This window comes from Phyllostomus discolor, chromosome 8 (genome assembly GCF_004126475.2).
Source record: "Phyllostomus discolor isolate MPI-MPIP mPhyDis1 chromosome 8, mPhyDis1.pri.v3, whole genome shotgun sequence".
Classification (NCBI taxonomy): domain Eukaryota; kingdom Metazoa; phylum Chordata; class Mammalia; order Chiroptera; family Phyllostomidae; genus Phyllostomus; species Phyllostomus discolor.
The window spans coordinates 87,998,955-88,024,103 of record NC_040910.2 but is presented as its reverse complement, the minus strand read 5'-3'; the positions used below and the strand labels follow the sequence as shown (position 1 = coordinate 88,024,103).

Below are 25,149 nucleotides of genomic sequence, written 5' to 3'. Positions count from 1 at the left end.
ACAGTCACCGTGCTCCATGGTACAGCCCCAGGACTTACACATTTTATAACAGGAAGTTTGTGCCTCTTGACCTCTTTCACCCATTTCATCCGGAGTATGTTTAGTTTTGTAAGAAACAGCCAAACTGTCTCCCAAATCAGCTGTACTATTTTGCATTCCCACCGCATCCTCATTAGCATCAGGTGTAATCTGTGTTCCGGGTTTTGGCCATTCTGATGAGTGTGTCGTGGTAGCTTGTTTCAAGTTGCATTTTCCTGATGACATGTGATATGGAGCATCTTTTCATTGCTTATTTGCCATCTGTATATCTTTTCTGGTGAGGTGTCTGTTACAATCTTCGGCCTATTTGAAAAATCAGATTGCTTATTAGTTTTAGGTTTTAGGAGTTCTTCATACATTTTGAATAGCAATCACTTATTAGGTATTGTCATTTGCAAATGTTTTCTCCCAGTCTGTGGCTTGTGTTCTCATTCTCTTGATATTGTCTTTTACAGAGCAGAAATTTTAAAATTTGATGAATTCCAGCTTATCAGTGATTTCTTCCGTGGATCTTGTCTTTAGTATTGTATCTAGAGAGTCACCAGGGAACATTTTGCTCAGTGAAATAAGCCACTCAGAGAAAGACAAATACCATATGATTTCACTCACATGTGGAGTCTAATGAACAAACTGAACTAACAAGCAAAATGGGGACAGACTCATAGACGAGAGCAGGCTGACAGTGCTGGGTGGGGCAGTTAGGAGGGGGAGGGATTGAGCGGAAAGGAAGAAGGACTCACGGACCTGGACAACAGTGTGGTGATTGCAGTGAGGAGGGGGTGGCAGAGGTGGAAGGGGGTATGTGGTAATGGAAAAAAAAATACAGTAAAAATAAATTTTTTAAAAGTCATCACCACACCCCTAATCATCTAAATTCTTTCCCATGTTGTCTTCTAGGAATACAGTTTTGTGTTTTGCATTTTGGTTGATGGTCCATTTTAAGTTAATTTTTGTGAAGGGGGTCTCCACTTGTTTTGTTGTTGTTGTTGTTGTTGTTGTTGTTTTTGCATGTGGCTATCCAGTTGTTCCAACACCATTTATTGAAAAGTCTATCTCTGTTCCATTGTATTGCCTTTACTCCTTTATCAAAGATTGGTTGACTATATTTATGGGTTTCTATTTCTGGTTTCTCTACTCTGTTCCATTTATCCGTCTGTTCTTTTGCCAATACCACACCATCTTGATTAGCATTATGTCTATTGTGTAGAAATATCTGGATGCAGAATGCTAAAAGCTCCCAAGCCCAGCACTCCTATTTTAAACCTACAACACTTCTCCATCCCCTCTTCCCGAGCCAGTTCCACAAAGAAACTCCCAGAACATGGCAAGTCTGTCGTAGGTGGCTTTTTGTGCCACTTTGTTCATTGGAAGGCATTTCAGGCTGCTGGGTAGGATTGAATCCCTGAAAAAATAATCAGACTAGACTCTGGAGCTTAGGCCACAATACGATTCCTCTGATTTAATGTTTTTTTTCCCCCCACAGGAAAAAAATCTGCTATTTTTGCAATCTGACAAGGCAATTTGAATTAGAGGAGCCAGCCCATCAGTAGAAACTACCCATGTGCAGCCCCTCTATTTAGTGATGAAGTGGTCCATTTAGTCCCATAAGTAGACTCTCTTTTCCAAATGTTTTTTCTTAAATGCTTAGATCACCAGATTGCCTGTTATAAAAATCCAGCTATACGCTCCCTAGCCACAGCCCGCAGTGATCTCCCCTGCTGGCCGGTAGTCTAGGAAGTGCTATTCCCTCAGCCCCCAACATAGTCCACTGAAGGAAGAGTGAAACTACAATCATCGGCTGCTGGTTACTACCCTATGTTTTAGTATGGCTGAATTTTGTCTTTCCTGTCTGTGTAATGTGACTTAACTAGCAACTGCAGACTCAGTGGTCCCCATAAGCTGTATATGACCAATGAAGCCTTCTTATAAGACAAGTGGGTTCCTGGATGTGCCCCCAATGATCAGCTTTCTTCTCCTGGATCATGGCAGGATGGGCTTCTCAAGGCAAATGTGCCCATGTTTTAACTTGTCTGTCATGCTGGAACATATTTCTGCAAGACGTCGAGAGTACAGAAAATGAATTCCCTTGTTTATAAGGCATTGCTCAATCTTGCAGTATATGGTGTCTCATTTCTGACCCTACAAACTCACTAAGTACTTTTCAGTGAAATTTCCCACCACCTAGCCTGAAGATTATTTCCACTGTAATCCCTAAATAAAAAATTAAAAGATAGAAAGAAAGGAAAGGAAAGGAGACAGCTTTAGGATGTGTGCATATGTGTGTGAGCATGTCTCTGGGTGTGAGAGTATGTATGGTTGGCGTGCATATGTATGAATGTTTATTTCTCGTGTGTGTGGTTTGTGAGTTGTTTCAGTGTGTTTGCCATTTGTACACGTGACAGTATGTGCATATACATCTGTATGTGAATGTGTGTGTGTGGGGGGGGCATAACTAGTTCTTTGTGTGCTAATGCTGCCTCCTAGTGGTATCCGTTACTTTTCAAAGTGCTCACCAAACTAAACAACTGGGAACGAATTGATACTGAGGTTTCCTTGTGTCAAGCATTGGGTAAAATTTTTCATATATCTCGCTAATGTATCTTTCCAGTCATACCATAAGGAAGGTAAAGAAACCAAAGTTCAAGGAAATTAAGCAACTTGATTTACCTGGTCACAAAGCTAATCAGTGACAGAACCAGATGTACAACCTTCAGAACTGTCTTTTCTACCGTTCTTAGCTACCACTCATAGCTAGTTAGGCTGTGAATTTTCCCAGTGGCTTCCTGGAAATAACTGGACTCTGGAGTTGGAATTTTACAGCTCAGGAGCAGTGCTGAGACAGGTTGGTAGAGAGATTTTTGTATAGGTGAGGCTATGAAGTTCTCTGGTGGTTGGTTGCCATTTTGTATGGACATTGGCTCGGGCGATATGCGTATTAATGAAGGGGAGGGAGGAAGGATAGCCAGTCTATCCCTGTTGATGACCTTGTGCATGGATTGCGCAGGAAGGCAGGGTACAGTAAGCCACAGAGGTAAAGATGGAATGGTGCATGTGACCTTGTTCTGGGATAGGGAAGGAATGGGAACCATTGTACTAAAGGCAGTGATTCATATTTTTGAACAGTGAAGAAAAGAACATATGCCTCACAATATAGCATAATCAATAAAATATATTTAAAAAATAAAAATATGAAAGGTATTTATATCATGTCAAATTCCAGAAAAATGAACAAAGGGCTAAAGAGAAATGTTGCAGAGGAATAAAAAGAAAGGACTAAGCCCTGGCTGGTGTAGCTCAGTGGATTGAGCTCAGGCTGTGAACCAAAGCATCACAGGTTCGATTCCCAGTCAGGGCACATGCCTGGGTTGCAGGCCACGGCCCCCAGCAACCGCACATTGATGTTTCTCTCTCTCTTTCTCCCTCCCTTCCCTCTCTAAAAATAAATAAATAAAATCTTTGGGGGAAAAAGCTCATCTCTTAAAAAAAAGAAAGGACTAATAGAGATTAAATATTTAAACTTTTCTAAATAGTGGGAAATGAAAATTAAAGAGGTACTTTATATATACATATAATTAGCACAAATTAGAAAAATTGTTCATGTGAGAAGCCACCCTCGGGGACTGTTGAGTGAAACTGCAAATTTGCAAAACACTTCTGGAAAGCAATTTGTCAGCACTGATCAAAAGCCTTAGATCCACCCCCACAATAGGAATAGCTTTTATGGAGATAGCTGAAACTTCAACCAAAATGTGTATTAAAAGATATTTATTACGTATTATATATCAGAGCCGAAAATTGCTAATATCCAATTGCAGGAGAATAATTAAGCAAGTAATGTTGCATTCTAATAATGGGATAATAGACATTAAAATGATTTATATATTATTTTCATTATTTATATATTATAATTTTATTATATACAAGTATATATGGTTTGAGAAAATTATACAATTATTAACAGTGGTTATTTTTAATAGTAGGGTTACATGTATTTTTATTTTCCTCTTTAAAACATTCAATGGCTTTCAATTTCCATATAACAGAGTTAAAACTTATAATGTGAAAAAATGAAATTCAAAAATCTCTGTCTTGGAAGAAACACTTCATACCTCTTTACAGTTCACTTGATTATTTTTGCTGGCAAGTTGAATTATCGCCTGATAATTCACCACAGTGACCCAAAGTTAGTAACATTCATTCTTGTGTCTTGTACTTACATTTTATGTGTTCACTATTCACAGTCCTTCAAATTACTGGATAAAGTCCCATTGAAGTCATTGAGACCTTAACTCCTCAATGTTTGAGAGGAGAAATAAATAGTGAATATCATAATTTTGTGTCTAAGTCAGTCTTTTCCCAAATAATGCAATTTCTGGAGAGATTTGAGGTGGTTAAGAAGTACAATTGGCAGGACTTAAACCATCTTTAATCCTTTCCCCAAGAGAATCACTGTGTCAATCTTTGGTTCATATTCTTTCAAGTTGTCTTCCTTTCTGTGTCTATGGCAAGTATGCAAAATAACAGTTTGCAAACTGTTTTGTAACTCACTTTCTGTATTTATTAGTATAGACTTAGACTTTTGGTGTTGATCTTCAGGACAATTAAAGTATCCAAAGAATGCCTTTAGAAAATATGTACATTTTATATGTATATAATTTAAAATTAAGAGAGGTAAGTTACTGTATGGGTGTACAGTTGACTTTATAATACAGAAAACACAAATAATAGTGGTTTAAACAAAATGGAGTTAACCTGTAGGTCCCTGCTATAGTTACTATAATTTTATAGAACAGGAGGTCAAAATATAGATATCATCAGATTTAATACTTATAACATAATGCAGGCCTCATTCAAATTGTGTATGAAGAATTATTATCTTTATAATTAGCAAAAGATTATATTTTTCTATGTTTTAGGTAGGGAATAATTGAATTCACATTGTTCAGTATTATTCAGACTAATTCTTAATTTAAGTTTATCTTTTGAAAATAAACAGAACGTTTCCCACACGAGAAGTATAACATAATTAACTTCCCACACAGGAAGGAAAAAAAATTATTTTTAGGGTCATGTTTACACTATCATTATCAATTATGTACCATTTGATTTGTAAGAATTGAAGTAAAATGTTATTTGTTTTTGAAACAAAGCTTCTACTTTCACTTAAGTTATATGTAGCTGATAGGAAATAATATTTTCAATGGAAATTTTCAATTTTAATACATTTTATAATCAAAGCTAAAACAACATTCAGTATATATTTCCTATATATATTTTCATAACTGACTTTATAATTAAATTAGACCCATCAGATTCACTCTCCCAGAAAGAAATTTGGGTTCAGAAAAGTTAGTCTTCTGGTCCTCTTGCATGGAAGCTGTAAAGTAGAGAGCTATGGGGTAGACATGTTCTATCCCAGGTGCAGAGAAAAGCACAGAGGAACAATCTGCATCTATTCTTTCATTCAATAAACATTTACTGATTGTCTCCACGTGTAGGTACTCCGCAAGGTCTGCAATGGTGCACCCAATAGGTTGCCGCTGTCCTTATGGGGCCTAAAAAAAGATCATTGATATTAGTTAACGTTTGGTTACAAATTTTGATAAATACGAATAAGAAAAAGAATAGAGGGCTTTGAAAAAGAATAAGGGTGGTCTGAGAATCAGGGAAGCTTCTCTGAGGATGTGACAGTTCAAGAAATCTATACTGAGCTGACAAATTATTATCCTTCTAGACATAGAAGTTACTTTAATGGTTACCATAGATATTTAGCCATAAAACATTTATGTGGAACATTTTCAGGCCACACATACTGCAACAGTTACAAAGGCATATTTATGTGGATTGAGGTCCCTGAATGGTCTCTGATTCCAACAATTTCCTTCTAAATATATCTGGAGGTCCCCAGGGTGGGTCTTATGCATGTTCTTTATTTTATTAACTATTGCATGGTGTGCATTATTTATTTTTTCCTAGTGTTTGTAGCTGTGAAGATGTAACTATTATTCTCACTTCTTGCCTCTGATACTTGGTAAAGTCATCCCACCTGTGGCTACTTTTTGCTAGTGCCGGCCCTGAGGTTGCTGGAGCCCAGTGTTAAGGCCAATGATGTCTGTACTAAGTTTCCTATCTTTAGACATTATAAATGTAAATGTGGCTTATGGCTTTTGTTCTCAATGTTGAAATGGATACACAATCCACAGAGTAGGGGTTCTTAACCTCGGCTCCACGGATGTACTGCAGACGTTTTGGGGACGCTTTTATTTGTGCATACATTTTGGGGGCATGTGGGCAGTTGGTGGTGGTACAGTAAGAGAGATGAGTCATAGCTTTTTAAGATTTCAAAGGAAGTTCTTCCCCTAAAAGGATTAAGCATCAGTGTCACAACAAGAGGGGGAGACCGGGAAATCAAACCATGGCCAGCACTGTGCTTTATGTAGAATCACCCACCTTTCCTCCAAAGTTTCTATACTGTCATCGAACCAGATCTGCTCACTATCTCCTAGGATGAGTTACTTCCTAGGAGGGTCCTTGGTTCTCATGTATGGAGATTCTAAATGGACACCAGCCAGTCCTATAAACATGACATATATACTTGAGTCCTAAGGTAAACACAGCTCAAGCTCAAGCTATATATGTAGGACATAAATAACAATAAAAACCCTCTGTGCATATCTTGGTATTTTGTTTGCATAGCTAATATATAGGTGTGTGTGTATATATATATGTGAAAAGTGACAATCGATTAGTTTTTGAAAATGGAAAGGGTACTTTCACCTAATTAGAGAAAATATTTAAGAAATTTACTTTCTTAATTTTTTTAACTTTTTAACTTTGTCATAATTTTTCTGCTGCAATTATTTCCTCTCAGATGAAAGTGACAACTTGACTTTGTTGCATTTCCTCCCTTGATCCTCTTTTTCTGTTTTTCATTTTTCTGCTCATGTTCATTTAGACCTCGTTTAGACCTCATGTTCATTTAAACCTTATTCATTCATTTCATGTTCTACCAGCAATGTGGTTCTATATTTTGAACCTCTTCACTGAGTGGTCATATTCCTGCAATTGCATGTGTAGGTTTTAAATCCCCGATTCTCAGCGCAAATGATCTGGATTACTGATTATTCGTTAGCTATAAACCTGTTCAAATATGCTTTTGAAAAACTAAACATTCTTAAAAGCATTTCATACCTTTTCTTTTATTAGCCTCCATGGTTTGTCATTCAAAGAATGAAGAAGTGTTGTTTTTACTTCCATTGGGGTGGGTTTGAAAAAAGCACCTTTGAAAGAATGACTTCCCTCTGAAAGTTTGAAAGTTACTAGTTACAAATAAATGAATCTTCTCTTTTCTTTATGGAAAATTGAAAAGGTGCTTCAAGCTGTGCTTATGTTAAATTTGGCATCACACTGAGTGTATTGCACAGACACTGAAGAAGGAATCCTGTTGTGAAATTAGATGAAAAGCAGTTGTAAACTGAATTTCATTTAGGTGAGTGTTTTTACAATTTAAATGTAATTTCTGCTTGTATATTTAAAAAGCACGGTTCAGAGTATCCCCAGAAATGTAACAGAAGACCAAATAACACCACAACATAGCAATGCAGACACGGAGAGTGCCCTGAGGAGGATGAACCTTGGGAACAGCGAAAACTCATTTTCCACTAGATCTTGCTATTTCACAGAGAAATGGTAAACAGAAATCTATTTAATTTTATTTTATTTCATTTCAGCATCTTCAGCATCTTGATGTCAGTTTTTTCAGACCTCAGTTTCGAATTAAAAAAAAAAAGAAAGAAAAAAGAAAGGCGGTAGTGCTCATTTTCCCGCTTAACACAACCCCATCCTACTCTGGGTTGAGAGAAGGATATCAGGCAGTTAAGTTCTCACGTTTTACACTCATTCAACTCCGAAGTGTGTTGAAACAAAGGCCCCACCCTTCTGTGAACATCCTCCAGTAATCCCATTTTCTTTGCCCTTGACATATTCTTCCACAGTCCGTAAAGTGTCCACAAGCTACACTTGTGATGTTCGAGAGCCGCAGCACCCAGTTATCCCACAAGCCCTGGCCTGGGACCAGTTTAGGAGCTGGCAGGCTGGAACGCCAGCCTACAGCTTGCACCGCGGACCCGACCGTCGCCATGGCAACGCGCAGCGCACCCGCGGGAGCTGAGCGGCTGGGGGTGGGAGGCGGGGATTCGCGAGCGCGGAAGTCCCCTCCTCCGACCTGCTGGGCAGCGGCTACCGGAGCTTCAACCGTCGCCGTGGCAACAACGAGGCGGGCCGGCAGCCGCGGGAGGAGTGGGGAAGGGGGCGGGGAATGAGAGCGTGGAAATCCCCGCCCCCGGCCTGCAGGGCGGTGGAGACAGTGGCGGCCCGCAAGGATTTGAAACCGTTTGGCGGCGGCGGCGTCGTCGGCGGGTCGGAAAGCTTGCGTGTAGGGGCTCCAGGTTCTCGTCTTTCCGGTTTTCCCTCCCCTGCCCCTATCCCCGGGTTCTCGGGTGGAATTTTGCCCGGGGAGGAGGTCGCCCCGCCCGAGCGGGCTGGTGCCGGGAGGGGCGTAGCCCCGCAGGCCCCGGGCGGGTTCCTGAGGCCTGAGGGGCGCGCGCCGCGTTCGGGGGTCTCCGCGTGGACCTCTGAGATTTCTCCTGCTAGATGAAATGCAGCTCGGGCACGGGTTGGGGAAGTTGAGTCAAGTTTGATAAGCGGTCAGCGTGACGAGGTCCAGAAGTCGGACCAAAGGGTTTGCTGCTTGGGAGAGGAAATCCGTGTGCCGGACTTGCTCGGGCAGCGGCCTGGCCTCGCGGGGCTCGCGGGCCGCCGCCCGTGCTCGACGACCTCTGCCCACGGTGGCCGAGGAAGTGACTTAGGGGCACGGCGCCCTGGACTTGTCCCATTCCTCTCTCGAGATTTAGGGCAGAACCGGTGTGCTGGTTCCTTTGTGGGAACCGTCCTCGTAACAGTCCCTTGGGAAGGTCCTGTCCCGGCATCAGGGTGCGGGGAGTTCCGGAGTGTTTCTGAGTTTATTTATAGTACGTATTTTTAAAGCGTTTAGGAGGACAATTGAGGTGAATACGAACAGCTCTTATTCTGATCACTCTGCAGCTGTTTTTATTTGTCCTTAATATTTAAAGATGAGTGAAAATAAAATAGAAAAGGCGAATGAAATGACACGTACCTTTTCCAGGGGGTGCCGCAGAGTCTGGGCACAGTGTTCAGGCCCAGCTGCCACTTTCCGTGGAACCCTTCGGTCAGTTACTGAACCCCGCTGAGCCTCAGCTTCCTCTGCTGTGAAATGGACATGAAATGTGTACCAGTCTCTTAGGGCGTTGACTGAGATGCGTTTGCAAAGTGCACAACCTGCTTCTGGCCCAGTCAGGGAACTGTCCACACACCCAGATGTCAACAAGCTAGGTCAACCTGCACCTGGAAGACTTGGATGTACTGACGTACACATGTCAGGTTTTCTCTAATGACCCACCATATATTACCATATATTTAAAATATATGGTTTGATTGAACAAAATTGATGACACGCCACTCTCAGGAATATGTTTATTGTGTTCGGCAAGGCACATGATATACCTCAGGTGTATTCTTTGTTTAGCAGCAGTGGCTACTTCTTTCCCCAAGGCCTTTCAGTATTTGTGGCTTGCTTATGTTTTGCTGACTCCTATGGTAGCGAAGCACCTTGAGAAGGTCTTAGCCCATTTTGAAGCAGTCCACATAGAAACAGGTTTAAAAAAAGACATTGTCAGTGAATTAAATATAAGACATGATCCAAATATAGGTAATATCTATAAGCAAGAGTCACTCAATTTACTTATTTTTTTTTCTTTAAAAAAGTTTTTATTTATTTTTAGAGGAAGGGAGGGAGAAAGAGAGGGAGAGAAACATTGATTGGTTACCTCCCAGGAGTTGAACAAGGGACCTTTCCATTTACAGGACAACCAATGCCCAACCCACTGAGCCACACCAGTCAGGGCATGGTTTTGAAGTAATTTATGTAATTGGTAGGCACTCTCTAAGCCTAAATCAAAGATATATAGCTTTACTTATTTTTCATCCTAATAATTTAAATCTGCAATTCTAATAAATAGTAATCAAACTGTTTAATTAGCTGGAACTAAGTAGATATAATTTATTTATAAGATGTAATTTGTGTAGCAAGGATTCCTTGAAGGTTTGAAATGGTAAATTAATTTTCTTTGCTTCTTGCATTCATTATTTTATTGGAGAATAAAAAAGGGATGAGGAGAAGCAGATTTTTGGCTTTTACCAAGTATTGCATTGACTCTTCATTCTGTTTATTTAAATGTGTGACCTAGCATTGTGTGTTATTATAGCAATTCTAATTGTCTTTCTAACTTTCAAAAATTTCTATTATTAGTTGGATATATTGCTGACTTATAGGGAAGTGACCAAGTGGTCAGATATAATGGATCTGAGAGCTAGGGATTTCAGATTTTTAATCTGAGCTTTGGGCTTAATTTTGTGAGTTTGGGTGAGTCTTTTAACTTTGAATTTTAGTTTCCTCTAACATTAAACACTATCATCTCCTGCCTGTGTCAAAGGGTTTTTTGAGTGATTATTAGGAATCTTTTTGCTTTAGCTCTAACTTTGAATACCCTGAGGCAGCTGTTTGCATGCACTGGCAGAAAGGTCGAGCCCGGGAGTACACTTCCAGGCCGGAGCTGTGCTTAACATTCTGGGTTTATGAGTTTCCATTTGTTTGTTCGTCCATTTGAAAGTTGGTTTTCAGCTGATGGTCTGATAACCAGCAGTCTTATCACATAGCCTTCTGTTACCAAGTACATAGCTGATGGAGTTATGGAAGAATGCAGTTAGTGATTGTAGGGGTGGGAAACAAAATGAGCCAACCAAGCAACCCCACCCAGCTAGCCAATAAAAAAAATGTATCTTAACCAAGTCTTGAATTTGAAAATGTGTTTCTTCTGGAATTTAGAATGTGGGATGACCAGTTTTGGTAACTAGCATGAAGGACATGTAATAGTTCTATTCTAGAAAACCTATTTGGTATTCAGAATGGGATCTAAAAAACACCCCAAAACTAGTCATGTAAAAGTGGAACATTAATCCCTTACATTAACATTTATTTACTAATCAGTTCTTCAGCTTCTAATACGTACCACATAACATGCTAGATACCAAGACGTGTAAGTCATGGTCACTGCCTTCCAGGAGCTTCTCTCAAATGGTGGAAGACACGCAAAAATACACAGATGTGTAGAAAAACTTGTGTAATAAGTGTTGCTACACAGATGTGAACACTGGGGAATGGAGTAACAATGAATCTACAATAAGTGGGACAAGCTTTACTCAGAGGGGACATTTGCCTGACTCCAGACAAAGGGAACAGCCTGTGAAAAGGGTGTAGAATCATATAAGGGCTTGGAGTGTTCACAGAATGGTGAGGAGTTCATTGTTGGTACAGTGGTCATTGGTGGGTTGGTGTAGTTAGGCAAAGTGTGTGTGTGTGTATGTGTGTGTGTGTGTGTGTGTGTGTGTGTGAAGGTGAGAGATGGGCTCAAAATGCAAGGGCACTTGTAGGCCTAACTTTGAATTTAGAAGGCATCCTATTGTGTAGCAGGCAGCCAAAAGAAGTTTTCAAGTAGCGATGGGGGGTTAGTTTTGTACGGGAAACTCACTCTAGTATCAGTGAGGATGAAAGTGAGGAAAAGCGAAGTAGGCTGTGTAGGTCAGTGGTTGAAAGTGCTTTCTCTGAGAGTGGCAGCTGGAATGGATATACAGGCAGGGTTTGAGACGGTCTGAGTAATTGTTGATATATTGCCGTATGGGGTTTAGAAAGCAGGAATAGTCAGTGGGGCTGGACAGTTTGACACTGTAGGAGGTAGTTGATAGGAGGTAGAGGTGTTGTTGGCATTAGAGAGAAGGAGAGTTCATGCTCTGACACAGAAGCAAAGGAAGTAAGGATTTGTTCTCCAAGAGGTAATTTGACAGGTGGAGGGAAGAGCATTTTGGGGTGTTACCATCTGATGATTATTTTTTTTCCATGAAGCAGGAGGTAAGATTTTTAAAATGGAGAGTGAGGGGAGGCTGCAGCACTTTATTTAAGGGGCTTTAAGATGTCTGGGAGAACTTTAAATGCTGCTTTGTGGGGTAGGACATACTAAAAGACCTCGTATTCAGGTAAGGTCGGAAGCCACCTGACTACAAGGCAGTGCCATTTTTCTCCAGCAAACCCTTTCTTAGGAAGCATGGGGTGGGGGGGCGTGTAAGGGATGGCAGTCTTGCTGAGTGCAAAGAGACCGAGTGGAATAAGGAGAAAGTTTAAGGGGGTAAGAGGCTGTGATCAGATGGAAGGGTTTGGGAGGCGGCAGTGATGAGCATGGAGAGTAAGAGGTAGAGTCAGAGGGTGGAGGCCTGGTAAGAGGGGACTTTTGGGGTTGAGATTGAAGAACAGCAGTTGGGAAGGCAGCATGCATCTCAGAAATGATTTTCCTTCCCAGGCAAGGCTGCGGGGAGAGAGTTTGAGACTCCAGAGAGCATGTGCATGTACTTGACAGAAGATGGAAACCTTGCTTCACTTCTAGGCTGTGAGGGATGTCAGGTCAGCCAGTGGAAGCTAGTGTTTCCTTACAGAAAGAGAGAACTTTCTGTGAAGAGGCTGTTGATAATAAGAGGGAGGATACTGTGCAAAATGTTGGAAGCTGCCTTAGCAGAGGGAGGAACAAGAATGCCTGTGAGGCAGAACAGAACTTTTTTTCCAAATGTATAATTTGTAAATTGAATAAATGACCATTGGAGACCTTACATAGTATAGAGGCAGTCCATGTCCCTAACAAGACATTTCATAACTTCAAGGAATATGTTGACTGGATATATTTTTAACTCAAGGAGTTTTGTCAAAACCTACATTTCTGATTTTTGGGATTTGCCCTTTTATAGTCAGTGTTTTCTTGCTCATGGGGAGGAAATACAAGGACCAATATGTGAAGCCTTTTGAGGGGAATTAAAAATATTTAAACTTACATAGTTAACATCCCTTTTGGGGGGTTACAGTTCTATGAGTTTTTACACATGCATGAAGTAGGGTCTCACAACCCCACCACAGACAGGTCGCTGAGCAATGTCAACACCTAGATAATTTCTACGAGCTACCTTTCACAAAGCATAAGGTGTTTGATGATTATGTTGTAGCAGAAGTTCATTCTTTCCTGTCACTGAGCACTGTTTCATTCTGTACTTTTACCACAGTTTGTTTATCCTTCCCCAGGTGGGGGACATTTGGGTCGTTTCCAGTGTTTGGTGATTATAGAAGAAAAATGCTGTTATAAATATCACATTCAGGTTTCTGTGTAAATATAGATTTTGTTTCACTTGAGTAAACACCTAAGAATGGGATTTCTGGGCCATGGTAAAGGTATGTTTAACCATGTAAGAAACTGCTAACCTGTTTTCCAGAGTAGTTGCACTATCTTGCATAACTGCCAGCAGAGAATTCCTGTTCTGCATTCTTCCCAGCACTTGGTATTGTTTGCATTTTTTATTTCAGCTGTCCTACGAGGTGTGCAGTGATGTCGCACTGTAGCTTTAGTTTACATTTCCCTAGTGACTAAAAATGTTGAGCATCTTTTCATGTGTGCACTTGTCAGCTGTATATCTTCTTTGGTAAAGAGACTAATTGTTTTGTTGATTATTTTTATTGGGTTGTTTGTTTTCTTATGGTTTTCAGAGTTGTTTATATGTTCTTGATATCAGTCCTTTATGAGATATATAGTTTACAAATATTTTCTTTGAGTCTGTGGCTTTTCTTTTCAGTCCTTTAACAGAGTCCTTTGCAGAGCAGAAGTTTATTATTTTGGTGAAATCCAGTTTATTAGTTTTTTCTTACGTGGGTAGTGGGTAGTACTTTTTGTGTTTTATCTAAGAAATCTTTGCCTCTTCCAGGGTTATGAAGATTGTTTCCTATACTTCTAAGAGTTTTGTAGTTTTACATTTTACACTTAGGTCTGTGATTCATTTCAAGCTATCTTTTTATGTACACTATGAGGTGTAGGTTGAGGTTTGTGTAATGCTTTTTGCATTTGGATGTACAGTTGTTATAGCTTAATTTGTTGCAAAAACTATAATTGCTCCATGAATTGCACCTTTGTCTAAAGGCAGTCGTCCTTATTTGTGCTGGTCAGTTTCTGGACTCTGGTCTGGCCTTGAGTCTATTCCGTTGATCTTTGTGTCTTGTCTTTTCACCAATGTCACGTTGACTTAACCACTGGAATCTTAAAATTGGGCAACATGAATCCTTCAGTGTCATTTTTCTTTTTCAGAATTCTTTTTTCAATTTTAGTCTCTTTAACTTTCTAAAATAAAAATTTTAGATTCAACTTGTGTGTGCAAAGCATAGGGTTGGGATTTTGATTGGAATTGCATGAAATCTATAGATCAGTTTAGGGAGAATTTATATTTAATGCCGATGAGTTTTCTTTGATCTCTGTCATCAGTTTTGTAGCTTTCAGCATATGGATCCTTAATATTTTAATTTTTAAATCTTTCATAGACTGAATTATGGAAATGGAAAGTGAAGAAGAACAATGGGAGAAGCTGGATGCAGAATTTGATCACTTTGTGGTAGATATGAAGCCCTTTGTTTTAAAATTATCCCACAGGTCAGGTAAGAAAGATTATGTTTGAAAATTAGATTCTTTTTAAAAAATATTTTATTTATTGATTTTTAGAGAGGGAAAGGGAGGGGGAAAGAGAGGGAGAGAAAGATCGGTATGTGGTTGCCTCTCATGTGCTACCCACTGGAGACCTGGCCTGCAACCCAGGCATGTGCCCTGACTGGGAATTGAACCAGCGACCCTTTGGTTCACAGTCCGGTGCTCAATCCAGTGAGCCACACCAGCCAGGGCTGAAAAGTAGATTCTTAAGATTAATTTTTTTCTTTATATTATTTCATCAAACCAATGAACCATTAATATGGAAATAAAGCTGAATTCTATTAATGCCAGCTTTTGTCTTAAGCTGATGAGGATTAACTTTGAACTGTTCAAGGGTAAATAAAAACTTAGTGATTATGTCCCACTAAACCACGGGAAGACTGTGATACCACTTCTTATATCTTATGTGCTGAAAGCACATGGAGCTCTAAAGTTAGCTACAACTATTTCTTTAGCATACTTTTCCTCCCACCGTGGGAATGTTTCCTCTCTCAGGAGCCTGCTGTCCATCTGCTCTCTGACCCTTTTGTTTATGGGAGTGGAAAATAATGCATTGGTCTTGTATGCTTTGGGCTGAGTGACTACAATCAAGTGTGGCCTTGGCCGGGTGGCTTAGTTGGTTGGAGCATTGTCCCATACACCCACAGGTTGCCCTTCAATCCCCATGGTGTGTACAGGAAGCAACCAGCTGATACTTCTCTGTCACATCAGTGTCTCCCTTTGCCTTCTCTCACACATCAATGTCTGTCTGTCTGTCTCTCTCTCACACTCACAGACACACACATCAGGGTTTCTCTCTCACTCTGTCTCTCAAATCCATAAACATATCTTTGGGTAAGGAGTGAAAGGAACCAAATGTGAATGAGTTTTTGTTGCTATCTTTTCTCCAGTTTCTGGCCTGTTATCTCTGATTCTGGAATGGGAGTCTTTGTTTCAAGTCAAAGAACTTTCAAATCACTTAAGGTATTTGGAGTGATTGGAAAGGGTTAGAGGGGGCAGGAAGGGTCTCTGAGTTGTACTGGGCATAAGAGTGTCTGTAAAGGTAAATCTGATTTGGCAACTTTTGAGTGGAGGGTTTGGAGGGGGTCCAAGAAACCGGTTCTTACCCTGTCCAGGTTTCCCAGTTTCCTGGGGTGTCAGGGAACTCTAGATGCACAGTGAGAAGCCCAGCCAGCATCAGACCCGCATTCCAGGGAGCTGTGCTTGCTGTCTTCACAGTTGAGGGCTGCAACGTTTCCCAGTCCCCGGTGCCTGCCTGGCACCGTCTTCCCCTCAAGCTGCCTCTTCTGCCCACTTGCCTGTCCTACTGTAACCTCTTTTTGCTTCCTCTGCTGCTCTTCAGAATGCTTATTGCCTGCCTAGCAGCTCACTCATGACCTCTTTGTTAGTGTTTAATGGTGTTTCTACAGTCAGTCATCTTGATATTCACTATCCTTTTTTCTTTTTGTCTTAGATGTGCTGATTAGGAAAAAATTTTATTAAAATCTCCCATTTTAAATGTATTTCAAATCAAACTATTGTCATAGTACTTTCTTTTAAAAATGGCTTTTAGGTACAAGATTTAGACAAATCGTAATCTTTGGTTCACGGCTCATTGTCAGTATTGGGACACCTCTGTCTTCTTTTACTCAGTTAGTTGTCAGTGGGCACTAGGAACTCACACCCCATGCAGGAACCTTCGTAACAAGTTACGTCCTCTTATAGCTGAATTCTACTTTTGCAAATGTTTCCTCTCCATCATTTTAAGTAGAGGGATGAATTCTTTTTTATTCATTAAGTTATACTGCATTCTAAATTTCAGTTTGCTGCTGAGCATATATAAAACACATAGTCTGAAAAACTGATTACTTGTCAGTTTTACTTTTGCATTTTCTTTTTGCACAAAGTATGCCCAATATTTTATGAAGTTTGCTTTGTGACTATATAAATTTCAAAGCTAAAAATACAAAAGTCCTTTAGAGGCTAGCTCTCATACCTGTTGTAATAAATCCAGTATGAGCAAAGTAGTAAATCCGGGCCCAGTGATTTTTGTAGGTAAAACAATAAATGAATATGACCTTTAGAAGCTAAGAGATTAAAGAAGGCTTATGATTTATGTTAGATGTATAATCCTCAAATTGAGTTAGACTGGTAAGAGATTAGTGTCAAAATCATTTTCATGAGACCTAAAAACAATTCTGTGTCGTGGCAAGATAAGATAGTCAATAGGTCATTATATGTGGATTAAACTGTGCTCTATTTTTTAGGTAGTTTTTAAAATGATAATTATTTTACAAAATTATATGTAAATAGCCTTCAATTATTTTTAGAGAGGTTAAAAGAAAACCCTAAATAAATCAACTATAAATCCCTGAAAATTATCAGCTTTAATAAATAAAACATTTGAGATTTAATTTTAGATTAAGTTTAAAATGCTTAAATAAAGAAGATTGCATTTTATCTCTCTCTTGGTTTGTATAATGACAATTATAGAAAGATTTTTTCAACACAACTCAAATTATTTTAGAGATGTTTTTACAGTAGACTTAATCTCGTCACTTTGTATTTGACAGTAATCCAGAGATTTTATTTCTGAGAAAATATTTCTTTGCATATGTCTTACCTGATTACTAATTAACTGATAAACTCTAGACCAGGGGTTGGCAAATCGTAGATCTCTGGGCCAAATCCGCCCTGCTGCCTTTTTAGTAAAGTTTTATTAGAAAACAGCCATACCCGTTTTCACGTGCAGTGTGTGGCTGCTTCCGCACTCCAGCGGCGGGGCGGAGCGGCTGCACCGGAGACTGTAGGCCTGCAGAGCCTCCAGTGTTCACTGCGTGTCCCTTTCAGAGTAGGTTTGCCGGCCCCTGCTCTAGGCAAAAGCACATTTGTACGGGACTTTCATTTATGTTTATTTACTGGAAATCAAGCGTCTGATAGTTTTTATGTATTTCTAGAACGACAGAGGTGTGCACTTTGGATTAGAAAGCTGTGTGAGCCTTCAGGAACAGGTGCAGGAATAATGGGCAGGAAGAATCGGAACCTGTATGCGAAACTGTTGCTGCATATGCTTAAGCGGGGAGTGATTGAAGGCCCTTTTGTACACCGACCTGAACCGGGGACACTGAAAACCTTACCTTCGTACATGGTAGGTGTCATTGACCGAAAGATGTGTTAGTTTCATGTCGTTTTCTTAAAACTGTCAAATTCTCATCCTTTTGGGGAATGATCACACTAAGTTACAAATTCTAAATAATATATTAGTAAAAACTAATGTTCTTCTTCTCTGATTCAGTTTTTTCTCCCTTTACTAGAAATCCAATATTGGCCTATAAGGAGCTTATAATTTAGTTATCCCACAGTCTTCTACAATATTTCTAAAAAATTTAAAGTGCACCCTGGCTGGTGTAGTTCAGTGGATTGAGCACGGGCTGTGAACCAAAGGGTTGCTGGTTCAATTCCCAGTGGGGGCTCATGCCTGGGTTGCGGGCCAGGTCCCCGGTAGGAGCCACGTGAGAGGCAACCACACACTGATGTTTCTCTCCCTCTATTTCTGCCTCCCTTCCCCTCTCTCTAAAAATAAATAAGTGAAACCTTTAAAAAACTTTAAAGTGTATTTTAATTTTCCACTAATTTTCACTGTTTATAATAACATTTTAAGTGTGTTACTAAATTTTAGTTGTTAAAGTCTTTCGTATTTAAAAATGTATGAGAGGTTGGATTGATGACTTCTACAGTTCCTTTCTACTCTAGTAAAATGACAATAGTAAGTTTGAGTTTAGAAGTGATTTCCTGTACTTCATTTAATTTCATGATCAAAACCAGGTTTGTGACAAAGGCAGTTATAATTATACTTGGTTAGTGAATTGTCACTGTCTTGGTGCTTGTCACCATGAAATACGTCTTGGTTTATATGGTGTTGGAATACTTAAGAAATCTGACTGGAGTTATAGGTACAGGTAGTTGCTGTTAGGACACCTTAAAAAATAATAAATAGAATTCTTGAGCAATGTATTTTGAGATTTGTTTTTTAAAAACCAAAAATTCATCCAAGAGAGGTGCTGCACAATTAGCCCGTAATATGTGTTATCCATAGGAGAATGCCAGAAGTTTTAATGCTGTTCCCAATCACATGTTAAAGCAGAGCCGTACACTTTGCTTACAATCAGTATCTTTGGGATGGTAGTTACTTGACTTAATATTTGATTAAACACTGAGGATTTTTGTGTAGGGTTGGGAGAATTGTTGTAGAAGTATCCAGTTAATGCAGAATTTTCTTCAGAAATGTGTCATGAAGCCTGGCTCACTTAAAGAGAAATAAATGGGCTAATGTCATTCCTCCTAATGACTAAATGCAGAACATTTTCTGAAACACATTCAGATATTAAGGTATGAGTATATTATATTATGTTTTCCCATTCACACTCAGTTTCATAAGAGTGTGAGTGTGAAAGCCATAGGAAAGGGCTTTATTTTACAAAGAACAATGAGAAAACCTAGAGACCTGCATTGGATTTCCCAGCTCATTGATTGCATGGCCAGAACTAAATCCTAGGTCTTCAGCTCTGTTATCGTCTTATAAAGGGATTCCAAAGTTTTATTTATTGTGGTTTCCCACTGATTTTTTTTGGGAGGGTGGCTGCAGAGTAGTAGCTAATGATCACAGAAAAAATAAGAGAGCACATGATTTAAAAAGAACTTTCCACTCTGTTTACATAGAGTTAATATTCCTTTTGTAACACAAATAATTATCATCAGATTAATCTGTTATGCTATTTTATCATTCATCAGATTTCTTATACAGCAGAACATAACTAAAATATAAATGCTATCCATTCTATGTATTTTAATATTTCACAATTTATTGTGTATTGAATGATACATTTTTATATATTTTTTTGTAGTTGAATTTGAGTATCTGAAAAGTTGTTACCAAACTTTAAAGTTGTTGGAAATCTTAACTAGTTATTTCATTATAGTACATTTTTAAAGAATAATTTTTCTAATTTTTAAAAATCAGTCCATCTATTTTGATGAACCAAATCCAGCACGAGCAAAAGATGCGAGCCCAGAAGGACTACCAGACTGGGTCATGGGTGAGCTGGGGACAACTGAACACAAACTGAATGAATCATGGAAGCTTTCTTCTGGAGACAATTGCTCTTTGGTGCAGTGGCCAACTGATACCCACAGGTATGTTATGAAAATGGGATTTTGAATGTGTTTCAGCAGTTAGCCTGTGCTTGGAACTGGTTCATACATTTCATTTCCCCGTCCTTTTTTAAATGGTAAGTAGTTGGTTTACTTTGTATTTTCGTTAAAGTTGAGGTCTGTGGAGGGATATTGGGAAGGTAAAATAACAGTTTTAATTTTTTGTGTACTATATATTCAAATTTATGTTATATTTTTTAGCCACTTTTTGGATATCTGTTTTGTGTGTGTGTTTGTGTGTGTGTGTGTAATTATATAAACATAATTTACATTGCTTGGAAAGTGCTTCCTGAGAATCTTTAAATAACAGATTCTCTGTTTGCCTTTATGACAAGCATGAATTGAGAACATTATCAGTGACTGCAACAAACATCAACTGTAACAAGGTGTAACATCTTGCATATCCATCTTATAACTTATGCTTGAATTTCTTTCCTTTTATACTCATTGAACAATATTAGTTTTGATTCAATAAAATAATGAATATAAACATAAACCTCATCAAACTGTGCTTTTTCACTAAAGTACTGTGCTTAAGTAGGGCTTTTAGTGTAAACAAAAGTAAACTTCTAAGTTTTGAAATATACAAAAACATGATTATTGTTGTCGTATAACTTTTGGCCTTTAGGAACAATAGGCATAAATGGACTTTTATCAGATTTTGAGTTTTAATTTTGACATTGTTCTCTCAAATGTTAAGATATTGGGTAGTGTCAGTTGACTTTTTCCATACTTCACATTTCACTCCTCACCATTCTCTTGGTAATTTTAATTTTTAGAATTTGATTTGGTTAACAATATAATCTTTTCTACTACGTGTTTTTTGGTTTACCACTTAATCAGATATAGAAATGTTATTAGTAATTTGAAATGTCTTCATAGTTGATATAGTCTGGGTATAGGTTTTTCAGACCTCAGGTATTGTGATGGAAAAGAACAGGTGAACACAAAGCAAGAGATCCAGTCCACATGGACATTTTGATTAGAGAGGGAAACATTAAAATAGAGAGGCAAAGAATAATGGTATGATATAATTAAGGACATGTTCAGAAGAGTAAAATGATGTGGGTAGTCTATAGGAGGTGGTGTAAAGTACTTATTTTTGCATTCATAGAAGATTTAGAAGTAAAGAGGTGCAGTTGTAGAATTTTTGTCCACTTTGTGCAGGTAAATGAAGACGTAAAGAGACTGTGATGTGCATACAGTGAAAAAGGCAGCTCTTGGTTTGGCTGTGAAATGCATCAGGTGTTCACCAGAGGATTTGTTGAGTGTCTGACGAAATGCTGGGCTCCCTTCTGGTGTAGTGAATACCGAGTGTACAGTGTGAAGGTGAACTAAAGGTGCTCCCTGTGCCTTGGAGTTACACTGGAGGTTGAAAATCGGTGATCTTCCTGGATGAATCATGTGTATAGATTTGTTTTGTTTAACTTACATAATGTCTTTAAAGATTTTTTATTGAGTTGTCAAAATTAAAAATTAGAGAATTTTGTATAAATACTTAAGTTTCTGGCTTATTTTAAAAAGTGGAAACCTAGCAGTCTTTCTGGAAGACAGCCATAGGTGGGAGCTAAGTCATGCTTGGTTACTCCAAGTATTCACTATTTCCTGGTAATTCCTGACACTGAACTTGAAGTCAGTTGCATCTATTTTGAGCTTGAGCTTTTTTTGTTTGTTTGTTTTAATTTTAAGTAGGGTTAAGAGGAAGTAAAGTATTTGCTTTCCATTTTTATATGGTTTCAAAAGTAGAAAGAAGAAAGGTAAGAAAGAGTGAATCACATGATTCAAGAAGAGGAGAGAGACTGTATCTTCGTAGAAAGTGAAGAATATCTGGTAGCATGACCACACATTTGTTATCTGTTCAGTCCTATAGACATTTGAACTAGAACCATTGTTTTAGATGGATAGGGAAGAGAGAAAGTACATGGATAATGTCAATACAGTGTTTCTATGTGGTTGTGGAAGTATTCATCAAGATTAAGGTGTGCATGAGAGTAGGGTTCAGGGTAGGAAATAAAGGAGAGCTCCAGTGTTCTTGCTCATACAAGAGGAAGAAATGTTTAAGAAACATGAGAATAGTCTTCAAATATTTGTGATTTTTTCTGGAAAATGATACCATAGGGAAATCTTTCCAAGTTGAATAAATAACTTATTTCTCTTTGTTGCTCAGCTTTAATAAAATGGCATTTTAATGCAAATTACTTAAGTGTAGGCTTTAGTTATCAGTTATATAAATAATTAATGGGCAAAGCAGGCAACCCTCTGGTCCTAGTCATTCTGCAGATCTTCTAACTTCATGTAAGCCCTCCCTGACATCCCAGGTCTGTTTAGGTGCCTCTTATGTTTGCCAAAGTACTCTGTGTTCTTTGTTGCGCTCATCACGTGTGCAGAGGTTCCATTCCTGTCCTTTTTGCTAGATTGTAAATTTCATGAGGCAAGAACTGTGATTTTCCTGTTTACACTGTATTTCTAGTGCTTAACACTGGGCAGGAAACTGTTAGGAACTTCATAAGCATTTATGTTTGGTGAGTGCATGCATTCTTGAAGGTCGGATGGTGTTAGGCACTGCCACGTAAATTTAATTTAATCTGTACAAAAACACTTTGAGATAGGTATATTGTGGCAGAGAGAATGGCACACAGAGATTAAAAACAACTTAGAAAAAGTTGAGGGTAAGACCAAATTTAGACAAGATTAAGAGAAGTATGGTTGTAAGATACAGAGATGTCCTTCACACAGTGCGAGGAATAGAGAGACGATGAAGGAGCTGGAAAAGACACACTTACATATCTTTCTGGTCAAGCATTAGAATGTAAGTAAGGCCAAAGGCCAGTTAGGGCGGCAAAAGCAAAACAACCCAGTGTGTCTTTTCTTATATATTTCTCAATTAATTTAATTTGATTTATTTAAACATTTTAATTAATTAACATATATTTGAAATTGTATTAACATGAAGGCATTTTGAAACTAACACTAACGTTGGGTTTAGGTATAGGCAATGAAATTGGTTTTGAGGCCACATACACAACGTGTGAGTTCAGATCAGAAGTGGTGCCGAGGCCTAATGATGGTCTGTCTTCCTACTTCTGTTCAAAGGTCGCTCCTTTCCCGAGCGGTCATACTGTGCTAATGAAAAAGTATCTGCTAGTATCGACCTAATACATCTAATCAGTTCTGCAAGAAATTGTTTTTAAAAAGTTTAAGAGGCTTATAATATTTGACACATGTATATTTTTATAGTGAATAATTTATTGTTACTTAGAACTGAAGTTTAAGGCTGCCTCATAAATTTTACAACCACTTCAACTTGTCCTTTGAAAAACCTCTTTAATCTTAAAAGATTTTCCCCCTTAGTGTTTCTTTTTTGATCACTTTATAAAATCCTGCTTTACTTAGACCTTTTTGTATGTGAAGTATTTCTAATGGCATTTTAGATTATGCTGTTTGTGTCCTAGCCTTTTTATATTATTAAAGATGCAGAGTCCTTTTGAAGCCTCTTTGTTAGGATACCCTATTCAGTAGAGATGGCACCTTTCCTTTACCTTTATCCTTCCTGTAGGATGCGGTATGTAGCCTGGTTCTCAACACCTTAGAAGTATTATGAGGTTTTATCCTATCAGGCTTATTATTGTGCTTTCTTCTTTCCGCCAAATATGCATTACACACTAGTAAACTCAGCGTTTCACATCACACAGCTTCAGCACTTGGCTAGGTTCATCCTGGTTTTATTCTTTGCTTTCTTTCCTTTTTCACAGTTCTTGTTTGAAGGTCATGTCATTAGCCATGTTTTCTTTTGGAAAAATCACTTTCTAAATTGTATTGCTATTTTGTGAGATCTGTTATTATTTTTGTATGTCAAAGATCTGCTTATTTTCTTCACAATGAAATATTTTAGTTATATTGAGTTTGGAGCATGGTTTTTTAAAATGTAAATTGTTACTGTGAGACCACAGACTTAGATCTTGTCTGGTAGAGGTTGGCTGATTCCATTTAGTTCTACAACCATGAGCTATGTCCATGTACATTGCTTCCTGGTCATCCTTAAGGCCTTTGAGATCCAGTAAAGACCGTTGTCATTGTCTTCATAGTAGGTGGACTCTCAGGTGGCCCCATGACCCCTCCTCTGGGTGTTCACAATCTTATACAGTCCCTTCCCCTTGAGTGTGGGCAGGACCTGTGATGTGGTTCTAAGAGAGTATGGCGGTGGTGATAGGCTGGCACTTCCGTGATTACATTATGATATATAAGACTGTCCTGCCAGCAGACTGCTTGTCGGGTCTTGCTGTCTTTGAAGAAGTGAGCTGCTATGAATTCTGTGGTCTTAAGGGAAGGGAGGGTGCTGATGACCACGGAGTGGGGATAGCGGGTCCTCCCCTGGTTGAGCCTCCAGATGAGAGCCCCACTGCAGTCAGACCCTGAGTGCAGAGGCCAGCCCAGCTGTGCCTGCACTTCTGACCTGCAGAAACTCTGAGAAAATACATGTGTTGTTTAAAGCTGCTCAGTTTGTGCTAATTTGCTATGCAGCAATAGGTGATTAACAGAGTTATCATCCTTATTTTAGAAAAGTATGTAATCTATATGCAATATATGCTTGTCATAAAAACCTTGTAGAGCTATGCAGAGTAAAAAAATGGAAGTCCTGCTTTCTGTGTCCTCCTCATGCCACTTTCCTCGTGAGCGGTAATGGCCATCCACAATTTGGCTGCTTCACTCCACAGCAGACACATACCCAGGCTCCCACATGTGTAATTACAAACTTACACATTGGCTTATACTGTGTGGACTGCTCTGAGATGTGCTCTGTTGTCACTTCACTGTGTCTTAAACCTGTGTCGTGTAGCCTGTTGCATCTTTTTCACTGCAGATAACAGCCCAGGATGTGATTTACTGTAATTTAACCTGTGTCTGTGGCTTTTAATTCTTTACTGTTATAAAGAATGCCTCTATAGAATGTTGACATCCTATTACATATACCATTATACCCCTGCATGCGTTTGGGCCCTTGTTGATTCCCAGAAAAGGAATTACTTTTTCAATAGGTAGGCACCTTACCAAATTCAATAGATGAGCTGTTAGTGGGATTATTAGTAAGTTCAATATCTTGTGTAATGGTACAGAAATCTATGGATATCTAAGATATATAAAGTTAAAGAGAAGTACTTAAAAGTATAGTAAGCTTCCATTTTGTGTGTGCATATATAATTTAAAGAGGACATGTGCATGC

General features: G+C 38.8%; 1 protein-coding gene across 4 annotated transcripts in view; it reads left to right on the top strand.

Moving 5' to 3' along the window:
• The first annotated feature begins 8,366 nt into the window (after positions 1 to 8,366).
• CEP112 (centrosomal protein 112) overlaps positions 8,367 to 25,149 on the top strand; it is a 334,383-nt gene continuing 317,600 nt past the window's right edge. For 2 of the 4 annotated variants that reach the window (XM_036033461.1, XM_036033459.1), the window contains exons 1-4: positions 8,369 to 8,486; positions 14,576 to 14,689; positions 17,675 to 17,865; positions 19,738 to 19,910. In XM_036033461.1, coding sequence (XP_035889354.1) covers positions 14,584 to 14,689; positions 17,675 to 17,865; positions 19,738 to 19,910 — 470 coding nt within the window. In that variant the 5' untranslated portion in view covers positions 8,369 to 8,486; positions 14,576 to 14,583. Of the gene's footprint in view, positions 8,487 to 14,575; positions 14,690 to 17,674; positions 17,866 to 19,737; positions 19,911 to 25,149 lie in introns of those variants that run through there. The other 2 variants (XM_036033460.1, XM_036033462.1) reach the window with 2 other exon arrangements.